This window comes from Etheostoma spectabile, unplaced genomic scaffold (assembly GCF_008692095.1).
Source record: "Etheostoma spectabile isolate EspeVRDwgs_2016 unplaced genomic scaffold, UIUC_Espe_1.0 scaffold314, whole genome shotgun sequence".
NCBI classification, from domain to species: domain Eukaryota; kingdom Metazoa; phylum Chordata; class Actinopteri; order Perciformes; family Percidae; genus Etheostoma; species Etheostoma spectabile.
The window spans coordinates 786593-798268 of NW_022605583.1; the positions used below are offsets into that span (position 1 = coordinate 786593).

Consider the following 11676-nt stretch of genomic DNA (forward strand, 5'->3'; position numbering starts at 1 on the left):
AGTCCTGCGCGTCCAAATGTACTTGCATTCTTGGCATGATGCCAGAGGCCACCTTCTTCTTATAAGTCCTGTCTGTGTCTTCTGCTCTGTAAAATATCAGCAGGTGCAGGCTCAGAGGGACATGGTTCTCACTGGAGGGGTGTTAACACTCAAGATACCAGATGTAAGTTCAACAGTGTTGGTGAATAGTGGTGTGCCGGGCGTGATCTCCTTGCTGCTTCATCATTGACGATGTGAGCTTGTGGCGTTGGGCTTTGGCCGTCTAGTTAAGGATAGAGGCCTCCTCGGATACATGCACCACGTTCTCCAGCACCTCTGCTTCCCAACTCTGAGAAGGAGACCATAGTGGTTTCCTCCGGTTCGTTATGGTTAAGAGCAATGCCGTTCTCCTGGCACGGCATCTAGAGACTGTACTCTCTGTGGTGGAGCTGACAGCAGAGCCATGAGAAGGCAGGCAGAGGTCACAGTGTCACCTGCAGCATCGCTCATTTCCAGACGCTCAGTATTACCCGAGTAGGGCTGCACCGGGGAGCTGGGCACAGGGATAGCAGAGTGCTCATGATTTTGTGGGGGGATGCTGATAATTTGACCAGGCTTGCTCAGACACACCGTTTCATCACAGAGAGAGGTGTCCATCCCAGCAGCACCAGGCAGGGGGCAGGTTGGAGCTGCAGTTTCTGTCTGTGGACTGCTTTCAACAACCTGCAGGGGAAATGAATCTCAACATTATAAGCTTCACAGAGGTAGAATTGATTGCCCAGCTGTTGTATTAGTTTCCTTAGTTTTGGGGGGAAACACCATGACAAAAACCTTTTTTAAGATAAGGTTTGGGGGCTTTTTGTCAGAGTGACAGTGGATAGACAGGAGAGGTGGGAGAGAGACATGGGGCATGACACGCAGCAAAGTGCCGCAGGTCTGATTCAAACCCGTGCCGCTGCAGGACTCAGCCTACATGGGGCAGATGCTCTTACTGGGTGAGCTAGAGGCCACCCCACAAAAACTTGTTTTAACCTAACATTTTGTATGATTAAAGTTTTGCATGGTAATGTACATATAATGGGTTTTATGAGTGGGTCCCTGTTTTGTGCGTCATGCACAAGCACAAGTATGTGCTTATGTGATACACATTCTTACAAAAGGTTTCACTAAAAAATCCACCCTACAACACTTCAATACTATTGACAAAATAGTTAAATAGTTTTGTTGTTTAGTGGTGTATCTTTGTTGTTTCATATATATTTTTTATTTAAATGAGCGTATAATGTCCCTTCATAAGTCTAGTTAAGCTAAATGGAGGTTTATAACAGAAAAACAAACATTTCAGAGAAGCAGCAGGGCGGAAAGGTGGGAAATAGATTAAAGGAGACTTAGTTATCACTAAGGTAAAAATTACAATTACAAAGTTTACCAGATCGTTGTATAAGCAAAAAATGTTTTTGTGAATCAAACACAAAACTCTCTCTTTCTCTTGGTTACTTGTAGTCCGTTAATGTTGTTTCAGTCCTCAAACCTTGAACAGGTCAAAGTAACAAATTAATATGTTTAATTAACAATTGAATTAGGGGGACAGAAACAAATGAAGTGATTACCACAGACGTTATCAACTGTCCATATCAATGTCAATTTTTTATTATTACTATGTCCTTAACTTAGGCCCTTAAAATTAGCATCATTTGGTACTTTACATGTGTAGCAGGAGGTCCAGACATCTGTTCAGGCTGCAGGACAGCAGCAGGTTTTAGGTCAACAGGAGGGGTGGTGTCCTGGACTGGAGGTCTCTCTGGGGTCATCATGGGGAAAGAGGATCCATTGGTCACATCTGAGTTCATCTGAGTTGGAGAGGGACTCTGTGGTGGACTGATCTCTGTGGCGGTGGTTGTTGTTTGGACCGGATCTGGGTGGGTCGGAGAGTCTGTTTCACACTGCTCAACAGGATGGGATGGTTGAAGAGTAGCCACAGAGATCAACGATTCCTCACTGGTTCCTGCCCTCACCTGATCAGGGATCACAGCGGTATCACCAGAGATATCCTGGATGTCTGATTCAGAGTTTTCCACCGGCTCCAGGTGAGATTCAATCTTCCTCTGAGGTGGTGGGGTTTTAGTGGCCAGATTATGTAGGGTAACAGGGGAAAGAGGAGGTGTTGGACAGGGTATCACTTTGTTCTGAGTTAACTGTGGAGGCTCAGCAACAGACTCAGATGGGGAAACTGCCTCAGGAACGTTGGCTACTAAGCTCTGGGGACTTGTGGCTGCACAGGTTTTCCAGAGGGGGAGGCCTGGGCAGCTGGCTGTGGAGGAGCTGATGCTCAGCTGGTGAGTAACAATAGCCGACTGTTTGCACCACCTTCTGGGAGGGACTGATGACTGGCAGAGGGTGCAGGATGGATGTGGCCCTGACACAGTCGTTTGGAGGGGAGTTGGGATTGGAATCTAGGGCAAACAAACATGTTTCAGTAAATCAGTTCTGATGCGTATGACTGAAGCTCCAGAGGGACTACCTGACACTGTAACTATACAGTAATTCAGTTATTTTATACACATTTACGAAGTCTCAAATGTTCACAAACTGCCGCAGAGTTGGGGCCCTTGTATCTCACCTGGCTGAGCTCACACCCCCCGTACTAAGACTCAGTCCTTACCCAGCGTGCAGGTTTGAGTTCCAATCTGCGGCCCATTGCTGCATTGTTCACCCCTCCTTCTCCCCTTTCCTGTCTTTAGCTGTCCTGTCAAATAAAGGCCTAAAACTCCAACAACATAATCTTAAAAAATAAATAAACTGGTTCTACGTAAAAGTTACTGCCTGAAGAATCTTGAGGGAATAAAAACTAACTTCACGTTTGGTATAATATGATTTTGATCTTTTATAATAAAACGTAATGTAACCCAAAAAGACACAGTTTTTAACCCCCTCCATTCAGCAGGAGGCTGCGGTCCATCAGACCAAACAAACTGCTCAGGTCAAGAACCACCTCTGAAGCTCACACAGCAAGCACTCTGTTTTTGTGTATGACTGAGCTTACAAAGCTCTGGTAGGACAAAGTACACTTGCTCACCTGTAACTTTCAACGCAGATGCCAAAGCTGACTTAAAGGCCCATGGCATGAAAATGTCACTTTGTGTTTCACTTTTTCACTTTAAGGTTTTTAACAGATATGAGTTCCCCACCTCCCTATGGTCCCCCAGTGGCTAGAAATGGTGATAGGTGTAAACTGAGTCCTGGTATCCTCTCTGCCTTTGAGAAAACGAAAGCTCAGATGGGCCATTAGAATTTGCCCCTTATGACATCATAAGAGTAAGACTACCTCCCTTTCTCGGCTTTGCCTGGCCAGAGAATTTGCCCCCCCCCATGAAAGAGGACATCATGGCTTGCAAACAAGCAAAGTGGCAGTTGGTCAAGGCCACACCCCCAGCCTCCACCAGACTTCAGATACGTGTTAGGGGACCGCTAAGGTCTATATAAAAGAGACTTTAGATACTACTATGGGACCACTAAGGTCTATATGTCTATATAAAAGAGACTTCAGATACAGTATTAGGGACACTAAGGTCTTATAAAGAGACTTCCGATACAGTATTAGGGACCATATAGTATATAAAGAGACTTCAGATACATATTAGGGACCACTAAGGTCTATATAAGAGACTTCAGATCAGTATTAGGGGACCACTAAGGTCTATATAAAGAGACTTCAGATACAGTATTAGGCGCCACTAAGGTCTATATAAAAGAGACTTCAGATACAGTATTAGACCACTAAGGTCTAATAAAAGAGACTTCAGATACAGTATTAGGGACCACAGGCATGTAAGAAACTTCAGATACAGTATTAGGACCACTAAGGTCTATATAAAGAGACTTCAGATACAGTATTAGGGGACCACTAAGGTCTATATAAAAGAGACTTCAGATACAGTATTGGGGGACCACTAAGGTCTATATAAGAGCACTTCAGATACGTATTGGGGGAACCACTAAGGTCTATATAAAGAGACTTCAGATACAGTATTGGGGGACCCACTAAGGTCTTATATAAAGAACTTCAGATACAGTATGGGAACCACTAAGTCTATATAAAAGAGACTTCAATACAGTTTGGGGGACCACAGGTCTAGATAAAGATACTCATACAGTAGTGGGACCACTGCTATATAAGAGACTCAGATACAGTATTGGAACCACTAAGGTCTATATAAAAGGACTTCAGATACAGTATTGGGGGACCACTAAGGTCTATATAAAGAACTTCAGATACAGTATTTGGGGACCACAAGGTCTAATAAAGAGACTTCAGATACATATTGGGACCACTAAGGTCTAATAAAAGGCATTTAGCAACATTTTTTGTTTCCACATGAAATATGTATGAGTCCAAATATACTCTGGTCACAGACTCACCGAAATTACAGTATAGTTAAAGGGACTACCGTTTTTTGTTTTGTGTCTAGTAGACTGATATTGGTATGCTCCCTGGGTGCTGTGCCTCTGTATCCCAAGAATATACGTCTCAGGAGTGGGACCAGTTTCTGCCAGATATCTGTGGTATGGAGGGTCCAGTGATATACCTCGGACACAACGCTGCGTACTACTATGTCCAAGGATTCCTCTAATCAACAGGGTATGAGACATGAGAATGATGAATACAAACCACTGTTTTTTATTGAAAATCTTTAGATAACCAAAACCATGGATGTAGTATATGTATTGCCGCACAAAACACTGCACACAGCTGCAGTCTCTCTCCTTCTCCCCTCTTCCGCTCTTCATCCTAGCCTACAGCCTACTCTGGCTCAAATAATACGGGCTGCCATCCATTATAACAACCTCATCTCGCATTGTCAAATCGTTAAAATGGAAGTCATATGGTCAGAAGTCCTAAATCCAAACAATGTTTTTTTAATTAAAGAAAATCTATACATGTTAACAAACATCTATCAAATCTATACACATGTTATAACATAAGACATGTCAAACATGACTTTCATGCTACAATCTCTCTAAAAAATCCTGAGCTCTCCCTTGTCATTCACACGCTGTTACATGACTAATGTCCACAGCCCAGACCAGCACTAGCTTCTACACACCTAGTAGCCTGTATGAGCTAATTATGTATTCATTTAGCCAGTGTCCTACATACGTTTGCCTACAGGTTGCTATGCTACACAGAATTACAATGCCACAAACATGTTGTTTTTGGCGTCTGGTGTCATTTGTCACTGTATGGCAGGGGTCAATCAATTCATTTTTCCAAGGGCCAAATTTTTTCCAGCAGACACCTCTTCTGCGGCCGGACTTTCAAATAAGGAAATAAATAATTCTTACCTAATTATGCATATGCTTGTTAGATTTTTCACTTCTCTACTGAATTAATGCATTTTTTATTACCATGTATTAGTATGAGAAACTCTAAAAACCAAAACTCCATATGATAACTGGCTCTTAACTAGTAAAAGCACTCAACAGCAGCTTAATGAAAATGGCTGATAATGGCTGTGCATTCATCCTGTATCGCCTCATTTGCAATAAAACAATCGCCGCCAAATAATCAACAGCATCATCACCATAACATCGCCTCATTCACATGCATAGTGAGTTGCCACATGCATCCGTTTTGGTTTCTATGCATCAATAGATTTACCGCTTCAGGGAGAGGACGTTCGCTCAGTCAAGAATTTGCCCAATTCAAGATTCCCAGCAAACTAAGATACACAGTTAGACTACAAACCAACGCTTTTGTTTAGCTTGTTTTAAAAAAAATGTCTTTTGCAGAGGAGAGCTGTTGAAACAGCGCGGTGGAGAGTGACTGACAGACACAGATTCAAATATCACCTTTCATGTAGAAAGTATATGTGAATACTCTGTTTGAAAATTATATAATAAAAAAGCTTACATATTGGACCTTTTAATAAAAAAATGGACATTGAGAACCACGTACAAATACTTTTTTGCCTCAAACACTCGCCAAGTGAAGGTAGTAAGTATGTATTGTGGCTCAAAGCGTGTCCTGTTCAAACACACGCTAAATGAAATTGTGTCGCACGTGTGGTGATCCAACAAACTTCAGTGGTGTATTCCTTTAATCTCTCACATACTCTTTTCATGGAGAACCAGCAAAATATGTGGTCAACTATTTGATGTAGTGCTAACTATTTCTAAGTCAAAAAGGAACCCAGATAAATTCTAGCCAATATTTCCGTATACAGTAGGGACTTGACTGATGACTTACTGTTGATGCCTCTCAGAGCTTGTATTCTGCTCTGTCTCAGCTGCTAAGTCGGATGCTCACCGCCTCAAGCCGCTTCGATAACTGCTCCGTCCATTTTCTCTTCTCTTCGACAGTCCAGAAGAACCACCCATGCTGTCATTGTTCCCTAACTCTCGTTTAGCCTCAATGCTTTCCTATAATTAGTGTCCTAAAAAAACATAAATTTATCAGAGCTGTATGGTGTTTTGTTAGTTAGATGATTTTCAGTGCAGTTTAAGGTTCAAAATGCATTGTTCTGTCCTAGTGCTAATAAACTTATTGTCTATATGCCCACCTAATAATAACCCATGGTACATCCTGTCAAAAAAAGAATTATTTAATTTATTAGGGGATGAGATGTTTATATCCAAAACAGATTTACTCTCATAGTTATGATTATATGGGCCTGAAAATCAGTCTTGGTCAGGTTCTACTGCTTTCAAGTCAATGTAAATAATTGCATCACTGATATAATGGTGGAAACCAGACCATCTATTTGAAAATGCTTACTTTACAACAATTGTTATTACCAGCAGTAGAGGACAGCACTACAACACATCTAACAATGTCTCATGGTGTAAACAGTGCAATGATACCCAAATAACTACTTTTTATTAGCTGGGTATCAGAACTATATTTTGGCACCAACTGAAATTTGTCCTTAGACTGTCAATATAGAAAATTGGTATCAAATGTCACATTTGTATTGTATTTGTTTACATTTTATTTATTACAGTATTTTTTTGATATCTGTACCAAAACCCGGTTATGCATTGGCAAAGAATAGAACATGTGGATACTAGAGCCAAGACATTTTAATCAATATTGTTGCAAACAATCCCCAGCCCTAGTCCCTAGTGCTTGTCCCTAATGAACCTTACCCTGTCGTGAGCAGTCCAAGCAAGGCGTGGAGCATTATTTGTGTCGTTTCACCTTGAGTCCATGTCGGCATATTCCGCCGCAAGTACCATTTACAGCTTGTCACTGGCAATGACATCTGTGTTATGAGAATGTGGACAAAACACAGAGATAGTACGACATCAAGTTTTTTTTATTTTCCTAATTTCCACTCCTGATACTCACCAGTTTTGCACAGTGTCCATTTTGCAAAGGGGGATTTCCTCAGCATTGGCAAGCGCACCTTGCCAATATTCCTAATTTCTAACCTTTTAGTAATGTGAGATGCTCAAGTACCCAAACAAAAAAAACACTTACGAAACCTTATCTTGTTGTTTGCAATGAGACCAGTAGATCTGCAACCAACAAAGATCAGTGTCAATGACAACAAAAGAAAGTGAAGATCGCCCATCTGCAGTTTTGAAAAAAGAAGAAATTGTCAACATTTCCCTTTTGTTTTCAGTTTTATGGAAACTTTTTTTTTCAAGGATGGTACTCTTTGCACAGCTGCAACCTTTTTACTACTTTTTCTCAAGGGAGGACAACACTTAACATTTCAATGTTCCAGCTGTCTGGAGTACGAGAAGGGTGAACCTGCCTGACTATTCCCTGTTAATCCCCTCCAGACTCCAGTTTCATATCTAACTTCATGCGCACCAGGACCGTCTCAATGCCTCATTTCAAACACACCCTCACTTTTCACAGGTCAAATATAAGCTTGTGGCACACTTTTTTGTATGAGAATACCATTAAAAACCTTAACTTTGTTTGAACCTAAACAGTCAGGAGAAGTAATCTGTTGTGAGGTTCAGCCTCTGGTAACGTTTTTTTCACAAGATAATCGGTCATCACAAAATACTTTAAATGGAACAGTAAAGTTTGTGTAATGAGTACGTGTGGCAGCAGCAGTATTGAATCAATGTCAGGCTGAAACCAAAGAGCAAAGTCTTCCACACCTGTATCATTAGCCCTCAAGGCATGGTTTGTCTCACACACACACACACACACACACACACCACCACAACACCCACACACACAACACACACTGACGTAGGTAGTAGTAGACGTGTTTTTCAGCATGCATCTAAAGTTATGTGAGTAGGATTTGCAGATTACCCAAAAGGATGTGGTGTGGAGGGAAAAAAAGCACCTGACACGAGGCAATTTATGCAGAGCTAAGCCAATGAAGAACCTCTACACTGGCGGTCATGACAGTTCTTGCCAATCTCCTTGGATTCTGGGTCTGGTCAAATTCCTCACCACATTAATCACATTAATTAATCTCATACTACGGGCTTCAAGTCTTTATTACAGTCTCATAAAGCTTGCAAGGAAGGACAAGCTTGGAGAGTTGAGCAGAATGAAGCAGATCCAGTCTATGGCATGAGGTAAGGATTCATTAAGCAGAACAGTTAGGTAAGAACACACCAACAAGGAACGATAGAGAGTAATCCCTGCCTGTAACTATTAAAGTATTGTGTGAATATACTTTTTCAGGCCATTTATGGTAAAAACAACTGACTAAGAAGATTGGAAGACTTCAAAATACATGCGTGAATATTGAAATAGATCTGTGGGAAATGCATTATTTTAAAAGTTAGCTTAAATTGATAATACGCCTACAATTGGCAATTTTCTGTTTCCTGAGTTGGCCTCTATTACTGACTGAAATGAAAACACTATTTATATTATTACATAATTATTTAAGTTCATTTTCGTAATGTCGCAAATAATATAGCTCACTCTGTCGTGTTTTGGTGCCTCAGCAGCTCGCTACGCACTTTCAAACGCTATTCCTGCCCTCACTAAAAAACCTGCGCTGTCTCCCTCACACACATCTGCGTAGAGGCTCCCCGCCGTTCTCTATCCCTATTGAACGACATGCGCCGTCAATCAAGAGTATGCCAATAGGATTTAAGTAAGCGGTAAATAGGTGGTGCTTATCTTGACCCAACCGTGACTTTTGCTGTGCTATGGATGGCAGCATACATCTGCCGTTAAATCCCTGATCCTAATCCGTTTACATGGACACCACACCGAACGGGGGGGACAAACCGTGTTATTTCCGCAATGAATATACCGTTGAAACTAATATAAACCATACACCTGTATTTTCTTAATTAACAATAAAGGCTATTTGACAACAGGCAATCTGGAGCATTGAACAGACATAGTGAATGTAGTATCGTACTTAGTACACTTTTGAGTACTTTATAATATCTCCACTTCAATTCAATGAATATTGTCCTTTCTACTCCATTGCATTTATTTAAAGCATAGCATTTTTGTAGAGTAACCCAACCCTAAGACACAGCAGCCATGCTTCTTAACACCACTATAATCATAAAATCCATATGTTATAATATTTTGACAAATAACACGTCACATGATTAAACTATCATGGTTTCTAAGTAAAAATATCTGCAAATAAACAACATAAGGTGTGGAGAAAAAGCGTCAGATAAGTCCAGTACCTAATATAACACTACCATATCATTAAAAGTACACTACTTCTTCAATGTCCCTCATTATTTCCATCACTGCTTTTTTTTTTACATTTGTGCTTATTATTTATACAGATCGGTATTTTAGTATGCAAGCAATACTTCTAAGGTATATTTCCACATTCAAGTCTGCGCTAACTGTGTTTAATAACTAGATGTTAGTTGGAGTGCAATGTTTTTACCCTCATCATTAATCCTAACTCCTCCTCTGTGTATCCTTTTCCTTTCCTGTGTAAAAGGTCCAGCCCAACAGCAACAGACGCTTGTAAATATTTTACCGTATGAAGACGGGCCACTCAACTCAGCAACATTCTTTTAAGCCCCCTATCAGTTCATGTTTATATTCTCATAGTTATAGTGCATTTTAATAAATAAATGTGTGCAGTTGGTTCGGACATACACACACCATTCCCAGTCCATGAACCCTGAGTCTTTGGAGCCCCCAGGAATCGAGGGTCCCATTCGCCCCCTTGATTGTGCATCCAAACCCTGGTAATATGGTTGTTGTTTTAATTTGTGTTGTTGCCTGCTTACATGACCTCCGACCGTCAGCAACCGTGTCTCTATGTGGTTTTCTAACTGTTGTTGGACTGCCCAGGTGGTTGAAGATTGATATTTGAAGACTTTTAAAGGAAAAGGATAAAATTTTATTGTATGGATCACAGAGTCTCTCATTTCGCCCCCCGTCCATAATTCTGCTAAATAATAAAACCCTTCCACGACTGCTATGAGTATATCATTGCCTGTGGCTCCTTCTAACGAGCGGCGCCACTCACGGTATCACTCCTCACTCACCTCACCACTCACCACACTCGTCAGCAGAGTACTTTGTGCAAGTCTACACAGTTGCATTTACAAAAAATTCCCTTTTTACCCTCCTGAGGCAATGAACACCTCCACTGATTGTCTCTATACGGAACCTGTCCCTTGGCGTGACACTAACTTTTTAGGTGCAGAAAGTCCTAAACAACAGAACGGAGCAGTGATCTGAATTGCTACTAGGGAGTTTGGGAAGATAATGACATCAGGCGGAGGTTAGTTGAATATACTGAGAGGGGGGGAGGCCTGGGCAGCTGGCTGTGGAGGAGCTGATGCTTCAGCTGGTGGAGTAACAATAGCCTGACTGTTTGCACCACCTTCTGGGAGGGACTGATGACTGGCAGAGGGTGCAGGATGGATGTGGGCCCTGACGACAGTCGTTGGAGGGGAGTTGGGATTGGAATCTAGGGCAAAACAAACAATGTTGTCAGTAAATCAGTTCTGAATGCGTATGACTGAAGCTCCAGAGGGACTACCTGACACTGTAACTATACAGTAATTCAGTTATTTTATACACATTTATCGAAGTCTCAAATGTTGCACAAAACTGCACAGAAGTTGGGGCCCTTGTATCTCACCTGGCTGAGCTCACACCCCCCACGTACTAAGACTCAGTCCTTACCTCAGCGGTGCAGGTTTGAGTCCAATCTGCGGCCCATTGCTGCATTGTATCACCCCTCCTTCTCCCATTTCCTGTCTTTAGCTGTCCTGTCAAATAAAGGCCTAAAACTCCCAAAATATAATCTTAAAAAAATAAATAAAACTGGTTCTGAAGTAAAAGTTACTGCCTGAAGAATCTTGAGGGAAAATAAAACTAAACTTCACGTTTGGTATAATATGATTTTGATCTTTTATAATAAAACTAATGTAACACAAAAAGACACAGTTTTAACCCCCTCCATTCAGGCAGGAGGCTGCGGTCCATCAGGACCAAAACAAAACTGCTCAGGTCAAGAAGACCACCTCTGAAGCTCACACAGCAAGGACACTCTGTTTTGTGTATGACTGAGCTTACAAAGCTCTGTAGGACAAAGTACACTTGCTCACCTGTAAACTTTCAACGCAGATGCCAAAGCTAGACTTAAAGGTCCCATGGCATGAAAATGTCACTTTGTGTTTCACTTTTTCACTTTAAGGTTTTTAACAGTAATATGAGTTCCCCCAGCCTCCCTATGGTCCCCCAGTGGCTAGAAATGGTGATAGGTGTAAACT

General features: G+C 41.5%; 1 protein-coding gene across 1 annotated transcript in view; it reads right to left on the minus strand.

The window, feature by feature from the left end:
• Positions 1 to 262: 262 nt before the first annotated feature.
• The window catches only part of mavs (mitochondrial antiviral signaling protein), a 17392-nt gene continuing 5978 nt past the window's right edge, over positions 263 to 11676 (minus strand). Inside the window, 5 exon segments of the mRNA XM_032511067.1 lie at positions 263 to 341; positions 343 to 401; positions 403 to 702; positions 1686 to 2174; positions 10669 to 10868. Of these exon segments, the coding sequence (XP_032366958.1) occupies positions 263 to 341; positions 343 to 401; positions 403 to 702; positions 1686 to 2174; positions 10669 to 10868 (1127 nt within the window).